General features: G+C 33.5%; 1 protein-coding gene across 1 annotated transcript in view; it reads left to right on the top strand.

Annotated features, from left to right (window-relative positions):
• The window catches only part of DIAPH2 (diaphanous related formin 2), a 252358-nt gene that overhangs the window by 140052 nt on the left and 96044 nt on the right, over positions 1-16262 (top strand). The window contains exon 25 of the mRNA XM_062584399.1: positions 12307-12471. Coding sequence (XP_062440383.1) covers positions 12307-12471 — 165 coding nt within the window. The remainder of the gene's footprint in view (positions 1-12306; positions 12472-16262) is intronic.

The following is a 16262-nucleotide window of genomic DNA, read 5'->3' as shown; positions in this document are numbered from 1 at the left end:
CATTCTGTTCATTTCTAGTGCTTCATAAAGAAGAGACGTGCTGAATAAAATGAAATCCTTTCTAGAATTTTGGTGTTAAAGCTAATGATCAGTGACCATGATGCAGGTTTCTGTAGATTTAAACCAAAGAGAAGGAGGAAAAATAGTGAATGATATATTTTCATTTGATATTTCTGGAATAAATTACTACTTTTTACTATTGTGATTTCCCTCTTAACTTAAAAGTTCTTCCTTTAGTTTGAGTTGTTGTTTTAGCAGTTTTGCTGTGTTTATAGTCCAACTGAATGTGCAGATAACACATTTCTTGAACTAAAAATAGAGTTGTCAAACACAACTGTCCCAAACTCAGTTTTGGGGATTTAAGTTCTAGAGTGATACTTGTTGAGTGGTGGGGTAATAGTAAGGAAACAATCGTGTTTTTTTTTTTTTTTTTTTTTTTTTTTTTTTTTTTTTTCCCCAAACCTTTTTTTTCTGTTTTGCTTTATAAATCTACATGAGTTCACAAATATATTTTATAGAGTAACTCCACAAGTGATCGCTTTAGCACAATCAAACAGGTGATAAAAGGAAGGAGAGAGGTGGAAAGGAGCAGGCAGGGAAGGGCCTCTCAAGCTAGCTTTATCACGGGGTGAGAGGTACCTCAAACTGTGGTGGTTAGATATCAAAATCAAACTGCCACGCAACATGGTTCTATAGAAAATTGGACTTGATTAGTCTTGCTGTTCATGAACCTGCTTTTTGTCTCCCTTCCCCACCTACCCATTCCTCCTAAAAGAGAAAGAAATAGATCCGTTCAGAGAGGACTGCTGTCACTGAGGAAGCAGACTCATGCGGTTTGAAGCAGTGTGTTTGAACACAGGGAACATTAATTTCATATCCTGATTGTGCTGCTATTATGCTCTTTGCTTCTCTGTCTGGCTACAAATACCTGCCTAAGAAATAGAAGTGTTTGTGGCTAACATGATATACATTTGAGGAATTGCATCACTTTCCCCACCTTTTTTTGTTTTAGTTGTAATCATTTCAGAGCAAGGCTTTGTGTGTGTGCATACATGGTAAGTCTCTAGCAAAAAATTACACGGTAAGTTACAGCTACATATTTCTGGTAGCAGTACCCAGAAAGAGAAGAAGGGGAAAAGGACTCAGGCCCTAATACTCAGCTCATATATGATATGTGGTTTTAATTATGCAACCAATGTTCCAAGTATTACTTAGATGCATAATGAAGATTCAGATGTTTAGAGTGCACTCACTCTGACACTGATACTTTTTTCTGTGTTCGAATATGTGAACACTTCAGTACAACAGGTTTGTGCACTAAATATATCTGTGACTGTTTAAATAAGTTCATTCCTGCATTTGTCTATCAGCTGACCTAAAAATTCACCTTATTCTGTTTGATTTCAAAAGTCTAGGATCTTGAAGCCTTATATGATCTGAAGAAAAATTTTCTGAATTTTAAAAGCAAGAAAATAAGGACTTCCTGATGCTGCGTTAAAGAAACCTAGAAATATAGGGAACCATTTCTCTTTTGCTTTCCCACACCTTACCAATAAAGTTTATCTAGATGAAGTAAGTATCACATCTGCTGATTGAAGCTTGACAGCTCAAACATACCTCTGTTAATTAAATCCATATGAAGTGAGTTAAAACTGCATGATCAAAGAGAAGGTGAATATGGTTGCAGTTTCTCTGAAAGATTTAGGGCAAATAAAGCTGTAATTATTGTTTAAGGCATCTCAATGTCTTTTCCAAAACTAGTATAATATTTCTAGGAGTGGCTACCTTAGTGCGGCTTTGCTGGAGGAGATATAATAGCTAATTCTTATTCTTGATAAAAGATCGTATGTCAGTGCTTTTTGCTGCTCAAAATAGTCATATTTAATTAATTTGAATACAATATGCAAAACAAATTTTGAAGAATCATTTTGTTTGTACTAGCTTCATTTTAGTTGTTTTCCCTTGTTTTTATTTATCTAAACAGATTTTTATCTAATTGTTCTCCAGGGAAAGTACACTAGAAAGCCATTACTCTTGCAACATTTTCTGTCTGATGATATTCTGAACTATTATGTCTGTGTTGCTTCCTGTTTAATGCATTATTAGTGATTATAGTTAATTGTTTGCCATCAGTAAAAATGAGAGAAATCTGAATTTAAAAAAGCTTCAGAATACTACTCTTAATATTTTTCAAATAATTTTACACCAAGGTATTGTAAATGAGAATTATGTTGAAAGCTACATCATTTCCATTCTAAAAGATTCTGGATAGGCACCTGGATTAAGTGCACAGACTTCTTTTCAGATTTCTTAGATGTTTGACTTTATCTAAATGTGATCTCTGATTAGGAAAGATCTGAGCAAAGATCTGTGGACATGTATCAAGCATAGTAAGGTAGAGAAAAATAACCTGCAAATCATCACCAAGGTGCAAAAAAGAAACTGGAGGTAGTCTTTACATCCTTCAGTATTTTTATATAATTTATTTTTTTGCTGTTCTTCTTTCCTGTCATCTTTTAATAGCCATTGATCTAGCACTATTGTCACTTGCCACCTCTTTGTGCTATCATCACGCTCAAGTACATGCTGTAGGTCTAATAAGGTTTAAGGACCTTGTAGGAAGATTACACAATACATATATTCAGAAAGATACATGCAGAAACAGAAACAAACATCTGTTTTAGTATTAATCTGGTATAATAATCTTTTTCCCTATTTTATCTACTCTCACATCCTTTTCAGAATAAATGAAGTTAAATAGTCCCTACTGTATGTTCATGAATGACGTTTTGCATTCTCTAAAAGTACATTTAAAGTATGCATCAGTAAGATTTGTTTTGCTTTCAAGAGTTCTAGAGTTTTTAGAAATTGTTTTAATCTTTCTTCATTTAAAAATATTTTTAATCCCCCCACACTCCCCCCCCCCCCCCCCCCCGCCGAAAATAAACCAATAGCACTATCTTGATGTATGTATGGACTTCTGGAATATTTTCATATTACAATTTGCACAAAACTGTTATGTTTTAAGTTATAACTGCCTTGCTCTGAAAAAAAAACAATATTATTAGGTTAATAGCTAGCTCTGACTTTGAAGTTTTCCACACTTTCTGTATTCAAGATATCCAAGACCTTCCCTTTTCTCTAGATTGTGGGTTTTTAAATGCTGTCTTCTATGGCTACTGTCTGAGGTGCCAAGTACTCATACTTGAAGGCTTTTCTTCTTGCTACTAGGAAAAAAAAAATTGAATCAATATTTTAAGTCTTTAAACAGACTTTTCTAATATAAAACAATTTAGAGTCTGTGGACCTTTATTTCCTGAATTAAAGATTTCATAAGATAGGCCTCCATTTATTGTTTTTTTGCCTAGAGAGTTCCGGTGGCACTTTTAGAGATATGAGCCCTGGTCCTCATTTCTTGATTAGCAGAAGTATAAATAAAAAGGCACTATTGTAGTTATGTTGATGTAAAATTTCTGTTGTGCACAGTAAATGGCATATATAGAATCAATAGAAACAGCTGATGGTCTTTTTCATTTTTTGGAAAGTTTGAATTCATAAAAATTAGGAGGTAGTATGATTGTTTAAAGCAAGGAGTAAGTAAATATTGGCAGGTTTTCTAGTGTTTATTAAGATTAAAGTTTTGTGGCTTTTTACAGACAAGTTGGAGACTTTGTGCTAATTAGAAATTTAGATCTGTTTGAATACAGTCATAAGAAGTTAGTCAAGATTCTGCAAGATCAGATCACATCTAGCATTGTAGTAGATGATTATGATAGATCTGTGCTTCATTTTCATAAACACATTGAAGTACTCTACATATTGAATACAATTATATTTAACAATTCTAATAGTTAAAAACTTATTCAGCTACTGATGTAGTCTAATTGAGATGGGGAAGTGTAGCAGACACCTTTGCTGTATCATAACTGAGATTGTTTTTTTTTCTGGGCTAGCCAGTCAAAATGAAAAGAAAAATGAAGTAGTTTGCTTTATAGCAAGAAGCAAATTCTCACATCGAGCTTTTTATGTGTGTTTTATTAGTGAAGAGCTTTAAGCTCTTCACAAGGACATTATTTTGTGTGCTCTTTCTATGGGTCTTAATTTCTTTGGATTCTAATTTGGGTAATCAAGTATATTGTAATGAAAATTTCTGCCTCCACCCCAGCAAAAAAAAAAAAGGCTGGCTTTCTACAGGAAGAAAGAACAGATATATAGTTGTGATTCATAATTATCAGTGTATGCTCCAAGAGTGTTGTCTTGTCTTATTCTGCATAGTCATAGAGAGACATTAGCATGGACAACAAAATTGTTAGGGTCTGCTTACGTATTGATAGCACATGCAACTAGAGCTATCCTTGTACATGAGTACAGATGTATTTCTGTCTTCAGCTAATAAGTTCTGTTTGTGGATCCAGTTTGGGTCAAAGAATGCTCCATTAGGAATGAGCTTAGTGATCAGAAGCTACGAACATTGATTCACCCCTCATTAAACGTGATGACAGAACTGTATTAAGCTTTCTCTTCTACCTAGGTAAAACTTCTGTTTCACCTACCTTGGCTGTTTCATGGTCCAGAATCCTGCTCTGAAACAGTAGACAAGAATTTGGAAATTGTGGAATGCAGTGCGCACCACTGAAATATTTTAGAAAGCTTTAACACTTAGTGGAAATCATTATAAGAAAAGTGCATTTCATTAATATTAGTAGTTGTTACGTGTACACCTGAAAACATGTTTCATTCTCTGAGCAGTGTATAGCTATAGATTAACAAGCAGTCTACTTGTGGCTTTGATTTTAGGTAATGATGTCAAATGATGACTTTGTTTTCACAGATGGTTCAAAGCATGGGGTTTGGGTTGTGAGGTTTTTTGTGTGTTTTTATACTGTCATACAATGAGTTGACTTACGTACCGATTGGAAGATAAATCAAACCTAGTGCAAACAAATAAGTTCAAATATTTGGTCTGTTTTGTTATATTGAATTGCTAACATCCTATGAAATTCTTACAGAGTAATTCCTTTTATTGAAAAACAACTTTATTAAAGTATGTTGAAACAATTAACTGTTCACTCAAATAATTTTAAAATGAGATGTCTGTAGTTCTTGTGTTGAAGATTCTGGCAACTACAACAGTAACTCTATTTGGGATAAAATACAGTGTGTAAAAATTATGTATTTTTTAAATTGCTCTTTGAATACCTTGAGGTTGTATTGTCGATCCAGGTTAAAGAGGAAAAAAATAATTTGAGATGTTAGATTTTAAATTGAAATTATATATGAACAGATTAACCAGTCTTGTTCTTTTTGGTTTTAAGCTTAACTTGGATGTAACTCAAAACTTGATTCAGCTTTGCAGACACAGAAAGCCATATATGAATTAGGTTGTGAATTTTTATACCTAAAGTTCCTTTAGATATGAGTGCAGCTTCTGCTGTGGAAGTGAGATCTTCTGTTTCCTTTCTGATTTCTCGCCTAGAAATTAGGAACAAAAGGAAATTAATTGTATGCACACTTCATTTCCTTGTGTTGCTCATTTCTTACTGCTGAGGATGTCAACTACTACCTATGAATAGGGTTAATCTGCAAGCAGTCCTGCTAATCCAAACATTCCTATTAGTAAAATTAAATAGTTATGATAAGTGATGTGATAAATAGTTTTTATCCCACTCTTGTGCAATTAATCTAATCCATCATAAAGGCATACAAACAAAAAATCAGCTGTTGTAAGATTATTTACATAATTCTTTCTGTATAATTACTTCCCTTCCCCCCACTATTTCATTTTGGGCTCCAATGGTTTTACTTCCAAGGCAATGCTTTCTTTCAACTTTGTAAATAGGCATTTTTTCAGCAGATTTAAATATTAATCTTCTAACAGTGTTGGCAGTAACATGATATATATTGAGCTAACTGACAATAAGTTATAGACCCCTTTATAAGCTTCAATTTGGTACCAATTAATGCCTGCCAGACTATACTATAATCTGCTGGCAGGTTGTTAGAATGAGTAAGATAAATCTTTAGCTTTAGATTCTGGTTCTTAGTGTCACCTGTATCTATTGTTAAAAATAGAATATAATTGATTTTATGCGTCTTGCAAAAGTGCTTAGAAGAAAGACTCCTCATCAGAGGTTCAAAACTCTGGGCTATAGAGGTTTTGCTCTGCTTCGTCCATCTTTGGCATCCATGGTTATCATTGTTGCCAAATATACTATGGCATTCCATTTTTATCCATGAAAACATTTAGCTGGGAAGCAAGACGATGCTTTACTTCTATTAAAGATTATGTTACTGTAGTTACCAATATTAATAAAATAATCTCTGTTAGGTGCAACCGAAGATACTTAGTATTGAAGAAGGGGTTTTAAATGTTGTGTATCGCTTTTAATATCAGATTAAAGTTTGCATTTTTAAGTAGAATATCAAAATTCTTGATGTCTGTACAAGACTATGCTTTTGTTTATAGAAAATTATTTTACTTGATAGTGTCATTAATTGGGAGAGAAGAGATGACTAAAAATTGTAAATAAATTATAGATTACTGTAATTTATGGTAAAAATGAAGATACATTTTACCAAAAAACCCACTACCCGGTTAATTTTTATGGATGGAAAAATATATTCAGAATTTACAGAACAAATGATAAAATAATCAACAAAGGCATTTCCCTAAAATAGAAGACTACGTACTATAGATAATAGACAAAGCAGTTTTATACAAGTGAGAATTATGCACTGTGATACGTTTATTTTATACCAAAGCTGTAATTTTATCCAGACGTTAACTGTTGGTACGTTAGTTACTTGAGGCTTTCCAGATGTATCTGTCCCTTTAAAGAGATGGAGTGTGTGTGTGTATGTATATATGTCCTCAGAATAATAAAGTGGTATTACGACATGCAGCTGCATTCCCTCCCACTTGAAATACTGTTGACATTAATTCCATAGTTCAGTTCAGGACAGGAGAGAAACATTCAAACATACAATTTTTCATGGAAATTTTAATAAGCTAGTTATAATTAAACTCTATTATCTGAGACGCAGAACATTCTGATGGAAATTGTCATTATCAGAACAGTAAAAGGCGTGCTCAAGAGTTTGAAGCAACTACCAGAATAATAAATTATTTCAAATTATAAATTCAGCAAAGCACGAAAGAATACATTTTGACATATATATTTTCAGTATTGCACTGTTTAGGATTATGAAGCCTTGGAGCTTTATCATTATGTAAAGATTTAGCTCACATTCATGGACTTGTTTCACTCCTCAATGCAGCTTTAACAATCTGAAGTTTAAAACAGGCAAAATGCAACAAATGTTTCAAAGATGAATTATTTTAAAAAATAGTGAATTACTTTAGCAATTAACATTTAATTGCTATTAACAATTTAACAATTAACATTAAAAAGCGTTACAATTATCCTATTGTAAACATAGATTACTGAATTGACTAGAGTTTTATCTAAGCAACTGCAGTGTGAAATGTAGCATACCACTGTAGAAGCAAACAGTTAGAAATGTGCAGAGCCTTGGCACTGTAAAGGCAGATTTGTACAAGTTTACTAGGAATCTCTAGAGGACTTCTACAAAAGTCATATTCATATTTCTTTTTGTGAACTGTGCTGTCTTTCAAGAACAGTTCATGTGATGTGCATTAGGATCACTGTGTAGAGCATAACAACAAACCCAAACCTTGAAAGGTTCAGTGAGGCTGAGCTTAATGGAAAAAGAGGTAGATCAGATATTTAAATAAATGAAGTTTAGGCAGTTTTGCTTTCCAGACTTCTAGGAAATCCTACACTGATTATAATTTACCTTCTCGTTACAGTGCTAATTCGATAATTTAGTAAGTACTCTGATTCTTTGCTCATTAGGCTGAGTATATTTAAAAATGAGAATGTCTTGCATCTTTCCTCCCAGTGGACCTTTGCTTTCTCCTGTGCTTTGTTTTTGCTCTCCATTAGGTGTAAATCCATCTGTAGCATAATGCCAGCTGCCTCTTTCTTAAAACTTATTTTGTGTGTAAGAACAAACTTCTGAGAAACACGCATTAAATGAGACTGTCCCAGTGTAAAGCTGCTTTCACCTGTTTCAGCTTCCTGTAACCAGTAGCTGGAAGTTCAGGTCAAGAGAATTGCTGTTCAGCCTTTGAAACATTACGGAAAAGATCTAAGAACCTTTTGTCAGACTCCTTTCCTTTCTTTGTCTCTCAATGCATCCTTCCTTCTTCTGGGGGTACCAAAGACCATAGCAGTTTGTTTTACTGCTTCGTACTTGCAGTTGAACCTACAGCTGACATCCCTGAAATTGCATTTGTGATAGGGAGTGTATTACCCTGACGAGAGACCTCCTTTACTGCAACATCAGTGCGTTTTTATAATGGTAGTTAAATTACTAGTGCTCTTTTTGCTCTTCCCTAATCATTTTTGATGAATGCCAAGTGTCAGTGTTGGCTTTCATTTTCTTTGTAAATGTTGACAGTAATAGGTCTAGCCTTTGAGCAAGTGAATTTTTTTTGTGTATTTAAGTACTTTATTTTCAAGTTAAGAATACTGAATTAGAGGAAAGCTCATCTGGAATTCCTCATATATTAAGGAATTTAAAAACTGTTTTTCCCTCTTCCCATTGATGACGATGGTCATCAACGTCAATGAAACCACAGAATAGGACGCAAGCTTAAGCTGAGAGCAAATGTAAAAGGAAACAAAAAAAATGCTAAATTAAAAAAAAAAAAAAAAAAAAGAAGCAAGAAAGTTTCTCAGCCTCTCTTTTGTCAGGAAGAGAAAACAAAAACTAGAGTTAATGGAGAACTGAAATTTGGCAGCTAAAGTTAACAGATTACTAAATGTATGTTAATAGATTTGCACATACCTGTATTTTAGTAGTTTAAAATAAATGAAGCTTGCTTCTGTTATGTCTTGTTTGTGTTTTAAGGTTTTTATTTACTACTTTCTTTCACATTGTTCCATTATTTCTAGTATTAATATGATTTTATGTTACAATGTCAGAGTTTTTTTTAGTTTTTTTTTTTTTGTTTTTTTTTTTTTTTTTTTTTTTTTTTTTTTTTTTGAGAAAGGAACCATAAATGTCTTTTGTGTAATTATGTACATTGGTATTTCTTAGGGATTTTTTTTAATGAACGTTCAAGATAGTAGTCTGACTGTAAAGCACTTCATGTTTTTCTAAGAAATTTTTAGGCTGTGTTCAGTAATACAGTAGTGTGTCTTTTTATTACCTACTTAATGCATTCTTGCTCTTAAATGTTAATTTTCTTTGTATACAGCTAATTGTCATTGAAGACTGATTCAACAGTCTAAGCCTGAAATTCTAATCAAGCAGGTTAAAATTCACTTGAGTAAACTGAAAATATAGATACTGGAATTTTTGAACTAGGTGCAACTATTATCTAGGTGCATCTTACCATTTCAAAATCTTCATATTTATATATTAGGATTCTTTTTTGGAGTTCTAAATGAACATTGTAAGCTAGCGGAAAAATAAATCTTGCATTAAATAAATCCTTCAAGTTTAAGCTTTTTCCAAAGAGACTTCTAAGTAAGTATCTATGTAAGTTACAGTAATTAACATAAAAAGACAGGCTGTTTGTATATTTTATGTAGGGCTACTGTAATCTGAGTTTTTTTTTTTTTTTTTTTTTTTTTGATTCCTCCACTTTTGCCTGCAGTCTTTTTTGTATGTACTCTGTGTTTGAGACCTTGGTAAGATGGAGCTCAGATTATCACTGGGCATACATGCTATTAATACACTACTGAGGTTGTTGTGAAAAAGAGCTGATTACTTACTCAAGTAAGTTTCTTAGGAGGAAACTGTATGTTATGTATAACTTTCCAGCTTGCTTTTAAGAATGAATTTTTAAATGACTGTTCAGGTGTCCTCATATTAGTTACAGAGCAGGAAAATCCAAGTGAAATATTATGTTACTTTCCGATAAAATGTATTTTCAGCCTTGATACTTTTGCGTGTAGCTGGGGAATGATACAGCCTTTTAAGTACTTCACAGCTTCCAAACACCGGAGAGATGTTGTGTATAGAATGTCTTGATTTCCTTTATTATGCAACTTGTCAGCTGTTTTCTGAAGAATCGTTTTTGGTTTTACTCTAATCTCCAGAAAAAAAAAGGGGTTTATATGATTCCTCTGTAGGTCTCATTCCCCCTAATTAGTTTCTCGGTTGTTGATTTGCAGAGAGATAGGGATCTCAAAGATGCTATGTAATCCTAAATATGATACTAGGCAGAGACTCAAATTAGAGACTCAAGAATGGGGAAAGCTTGAAGAATGAGCTCTACTGTATTAAGTATCAGAGAATCCACATGGAAGAAAATCATTACAAATGAAAGCCACAGGGAGCCAGGCTGCATGTTTTTTGTAGCTCAGGGAACAACTTGTATCTTTTGTTCTTGGGTTTTGATTTGTACAGCACAACACTCTAATCAGCTACAATTCAGTTTCAATAGTACTAGTTGAATCGTGTGCCTAGCTATTTTTTACAGTGATTTGTGGCTTCGTATCTCTGTGGATATAAACAACCCACAACAAATTAAAACAGCATATTGAATCTTATTAGCCTTAAGGAAAAAAAAATATTTCGCTTAGTAGCTCAAACCATTTATGTATTTATATATAAATTGTTCTAAAAATAATTTTTTTCTGTAGAAAAAATATGATACTTTTCTGTTTAAAATGCCAAAGTTTTAATGATGACTGCTGGGGTGGAAGTCAATCTGTTTCATTTCTAGATTGTCTTTAGCTACTAATAAAGATGTGTAATATACTGTGACCTTTTAACAGTATCATTTCATGGAAGGGAAAACAGCTTGGTTGGTTCTTCCAGGATGAGAGAGAGAGAACATCCTTCTAGTCTTGTAAACTCCCTTAGTGTTTCATTTCTGACAGTACAGCAGCTCATTACATGTTTATCATTAGCAGTTTTTTATAGAAAGGTGTTGGCTGTTTGTCTCTCCTACTTCATATTGGTGGGAATTTGGTTTGAGATGACTTTTAGGATCCATTTGTAGTAGATATTTGTGTGTTTTATTTTGCAGCGCATTTTAGTAGTTGAAAAATGCCTTCCACTTTTTACTTTTGCTGGAATGGACAAACATCTGGGCATTCTTCAGAGAGTAAGATTTGTCTTCAGATATGTCTTCCTGTCCTGCTGCATTTGCTTTCTTGCTAGTTTAGAACTTGTAAGTTTTTCAGAAATTTGTTTTTAAACCAGCTTGAAAGAGAGAAATTACTTATCTTTGCATCTTGCATTGCTTTATCATCTTTTGTGCCACTAACACCTTGGTACAAATTCAGCTTTGACCAAAAAATGTACCCTAATTTAAAGATACAAGGGGACATAATTGATTTTCAACTGTGATAATATATTCCATAAAATTTGTGAGTTAAAATAGACTTTTAATGAACTAACAGTATCAAGGAACAAATAGAGTTTCTGCCTGAATTCTAACACATTTATTCTATGTCACAACAGCTTTTTCTCAAAAAAAAAAAAAAAAAAAAAAAAAAACAGTTCCATTTTTAATCTTATTTCGTAAAGGGAAAGAAAGGCTTACGTTGCCCTATATTTTTGCTCCTAATCATTTTTCACAGGTGTTTATCAATTCTGTGTAACTGGGGTGGAGGTGTAGATGCTCCATTTTACAAGCTCTGTGAAGATAAACAGGTAAAGAGGAAAGAGAATGCCCCAAATCAGTGTATCCAATACACGAATCCTAAGATGTGAGCTGAGCTGGGTGGCCGAGCATTAAATACTCTGTGAAGAAGTCACACGTCTGTAATAAAAGCAATGGGAAATCAGGCTTCATGCTGCATTGTTTTGAGATTGGTAGCTATGTGCAGTCAGATACAAGTAAAATATGCGCTCGTAATAGGAGGGACATAGACATCACTTGGAAAGAACAGAGTATCATACTCATATTCTTAAAGCAAGATAATTTTCAGCTTCTCTTTTCATAGACTGCGAACATCAGTCACTTTAGAAGAAAAATATCTGAGGTATTGTGAAATTTTGTAAAGTCAGTTGCATAGTCTACTAATGGTGAATCTTCACCATTAGAAACAGGTCATTTAGTGGAAGTGTGTTCCTTATGTTGATTGTACTCACAGACATGTAAAATCCAATACCTAAAAATGGCAAGTTTGTTGGCAGGACAGTATCAGCAGATTTTCCAATTTCACTAAACTAGGTCCTGAGTGTTTTGTTTTGTTTTCTAACTTGTTTGAATTTTTTCTATTGATTACATTTCAACTATTTTCCTTAACAAAAACCTACAGCTTTGCTAAGAGTGCTCGAGACCAATACGAGAAATTGTCTAATATGCACAAACACATGACTAAATTGTATGAAAACTTGGGAGAATACTTCACCTTTGATCCCAAAGCAATAAGCATAGAAGAATTCTTTGGCGATCTGAGCAACTTTAGAACTCTTTTTTTGGTGAGTAAAGACTGTAAAACTGTGTGTGTGTGCACATATATTTGTGTATATGTATATATTTTCATTCTTGGATTCTTCTAATTTTAGTTTCCCCTTGCACTCTTGTTATTTCTTCTGTTATAATTAGTTTTTTGTTTTGTTCCTGTGGCAGGAAACTAGATGCCCATCTCCAGAATTACTTTGGTTTTCATCACTGATAACTATTGTCTCTTCAAGTCTGTAGCTTGCAAACTTGAATGTCAGTTTGATCAATACAAATGAGTAATAGTGTGGAAACTTATTTCCCTCTGTTTTTTAAAAAAATGCCTGTTGGTTAATGCACACCTAATACGTGCTATCTGAAAGTTATTACAAAAACATGTTAAAATTGGAACCTGAATCACTATGCCTGCATTTGCATTGTGTTAGTCTAGCATCAAGCTTTAATAACACAGTGATGCTAAGGCTGAGACTTTCATGATGAGGTCTATATTTCTGATATAATTTTTGAAACTAATGTAGGTGCTTATATTACTATTGTCAGTCAGCATAGCTGATAGCAGTGGGTTTTTTTTTAATAAAGGAATTTAAGAGAATTTAATTTTAAGCAGCTAAGCTTTTTAATGGATTTAATGTCATCTTTACTAGTAGCTGTCTGGGAGCCATAATCGACTGCACCGTAGGAAGTATATAGGAAAAACAGATGCTGGGAATGTTGCATTGTATCTCTGGAGAACATTAAAATTGCTTTGAAATACCACTGCATACGCTTTTTACCATATAGCTGTAGCTCACAGATCTCTATTTTGCCAGTAGCTGTCTGAATTTATCAAGTAACCATAAGGACTTTCAATATAATAACATCTGATTTTAAAGCATAATTTTAGTGCATACGGTTTACTTTATTAGAAAGCTTTTACTACGATATACTTAACTGTTCATTTTAAATCAGCTGAAATTGTTCTTTTTCTGAGAGCAAATAACCAATTCTTTTATAATTAGTAAGTCTGCCAGCACATCAGTGTGAAGACTTGTCAAGAACAGGAATAGTTGTCATGAGCTATTTCAATATGTTTACTTTTTCATAAATTAAAGGCTTAATTTTTCAAATGTGAATATCTAAATTTGGAAGTCTTGAAGAAGATAATACTAATCTGAGTTAGCTAATGGAAACAGACTTCATATTAGCACTGTCCAAATATCTAGGTAAAAGTCTGCCCTCAACTATATATAAACTACCAACTGATAGGAGTTAGAAAGCAAATAGTCACGCTTTCTAGAAGACATATTAGAATGGAAAATAAAAGTATTTAATCTTCCTTTTGACTTTCTCGAAATCTGGTTGAAGGCCTCTTCCTCTTCAATGGTTATAATAGAGTTTCCAGGCATATTATGTGAAAGATTCATGCATTGCTTTGGAGTAACTGAGTAATAGCAGGAAAAAAAGATGAGATACTTAAGTGTTTCAGTGAGCAAACATAAGAAATAAAGTATTAAGTACTCTGACTCTAGTAGGAGCAAAGATGCAATATTTGTGTGAAATGTGGATCCACATTTTTAGAGTCAGGTGAAATTGTCATTGATTAAGGTGTAGAAGGAGTTTCCAATCAGAAAAGTAATTCTGTAAGAGTGAAGTGTTGAATTTAGGGACTAGGGAAGGAGAGATGATGTTAGTGACTCCTGTGTCAGAGGTCTTAATTTTACAATAGAAAGTAACCCTGTTACTCTTGATAAAATTAGATAAAATGTAGTTTTAGTTGACTAGTGGGCCTTTTCTCCTTAGTCCTGAATTTCGGAGTATCATGCAGTCTGTCTGTGTCTCTCTCTCTCTCTCTTTCTCTCTGTATGGGTGTGTATATGGTTTTTTTTTGTGTGATTACAGTATCAATTTTTTTTGCATAAATATAACTGACTGGATCTTAATTGTTTTGATATTGAGAAGAAACACAATCTAGCTTACTGCTTATAATCTATGTTTATTGATTGTTAGTAGAGGTAAGGATAATTGTTAAGTAGGTGGGAATTCTGAGAGATTTAGTTGTTTATCTTTGTACAGAGGGCTAATCTCTCTGAATTTCCAGGCATAATCTTTTTTTTTTTTTTTTTTATGTTCTGTGTTAATGTTGCTGTTGCATTTACTTAGAAATAAATGATTATTCTTTCCTTTAGTCATTAATATAATGGCTATAATATATAGTTATAATGGATAATGCTTTATCCATGGCCATTATTTGAACAGCTTAAAAAAAAGAAGAGTCAACTTAAGAAAAAATCTTGGACAAAAACCAGTGGCTATAAAAAATTTCCACAGAGGCTTGTGGTGCCAAAATTTCAAATGTATGTACATGCAGTGCATTATCTTCTGATCTAAGTTCCAATATCTGCAAAGGCAGAATCCAGGTTACTTTATGATTTGTTTATTTTATATGCTTTTCTATACAATGTCAACACTGTATTGCTGGCTATCCATGTCCAAACTCATGGAATTATGTAGGCTGGACCAGCAGAGGTTATCTAGTCCAGCCTTCTGCCCTAAAACAGGTCAAGTTAGAGCAGATTGCACAGGAACTTGTCTGGTCAAGTTTTAAGCATCTCCAAAGATGGAGACTCTTCCGCCTCTTCGTGTTCCTGTTGCAGTGTTTGACCACATCTGTGTTTGGAAAATAGATAAATGAATAACATTTTCCATGTTCCAGCTGTTATTCATTGTCTCTGGTCCTATCACTGTGCATCTATGAGAAGAGTCTAGATCTGTCTTCTCTGCACCCTCCTAGCATGATAGTTGTAGACGGCAATAAACTCTCCCCGAGCCTTCTCCTCTTAATGCTGAACAAACCCAGTTCTCTCAGCCTCCTTTGTGTCATGTGCTCCAGCTCCCTGACCATCCTGGTGACATTTGTTTGAGTATCTGTCTTGTACTAGGGATCCCAAAACTGGTCACCAGATTTGGGTTGACAAAAATCAAATAGAGGGCAAGAATCACTTCTTCCAGGCTAAGCTTTCTGATTATTAGCACTACTGCAACTTCTAAAAAAGACCTTTTCCCCTGTTTTTCCCCTCATATTTTGTAATGACAATTTTTCTTTCCTTTTTCATTTGCAGCTACAGATAAGAATATCCTACATAGAATCATACAATTCAACTAGTGCATTTGAAACGTGAAATATATATGAATATTTTTAATGATGATTTTCAGAGAATTATTTCAGATGGCAAATTTCCAGATCACAGAGAGAATTCTATATATATTAAATGTGTATGTTTGGAGCTTGATATTTGTCTTGTACTACTGATATTGAGATATTTTAATATTAAGAAAACATCTGGTCAGTGGTAAACTCAGGTTAGAGACTGTGACAAGCGTTAAACAAGTGCAAGTTTTGATTATTTGAAATCAAAAATATATGCATGCATCTTTTCTGCTTGTTTGCCTTCTGTAAGTTGTTCATTGCATGTAACAGGTAAAACGTCTAATAAATACACCTCCACGTGGTCCAACATTCGGAAGTTGTTAGACCGAATGACAAAATTTACAGAATATAAGGAAAAAAAATCCATAACAGTCAGTGTTGTTTCATCTTTAGTCCTTCTGATCAAAGTATATCAACGGCTGGAAAAAAAAAATTCCTTTGGGTCTAGCAGTTTCTCTTCACAAGCTATTTTTCAAAAAGATCTTCCGTATAAGTAAGGGGTTATCCTATTATCCCTAAACAACAGGAGGAAAGTAAATTGTAAGGGAGACAGTGTAGGCTGATACAGTAGTTGACCTTTCTCAGTTTCTTTGTGAGCCCTATTGATTGGCACTGCAACAT

Source organism: Rhea pennata, chromosome 11 (genome assembly GCF_028389875.1).
Source record: "Rhea pennata isolate bPtePen1 chromosome 11, bPtePen1.pri, whole genome shotgun sequence".
Classification (NCBI taxonomy): Eukaryota; Metazoa; Chordata; class Aves; order Rheiformes; family Rheidae; genus Rhea; species Rhea pennata.
This window is presented reverse-complemented; position numbering and strand designations above follow the sequence as displayed.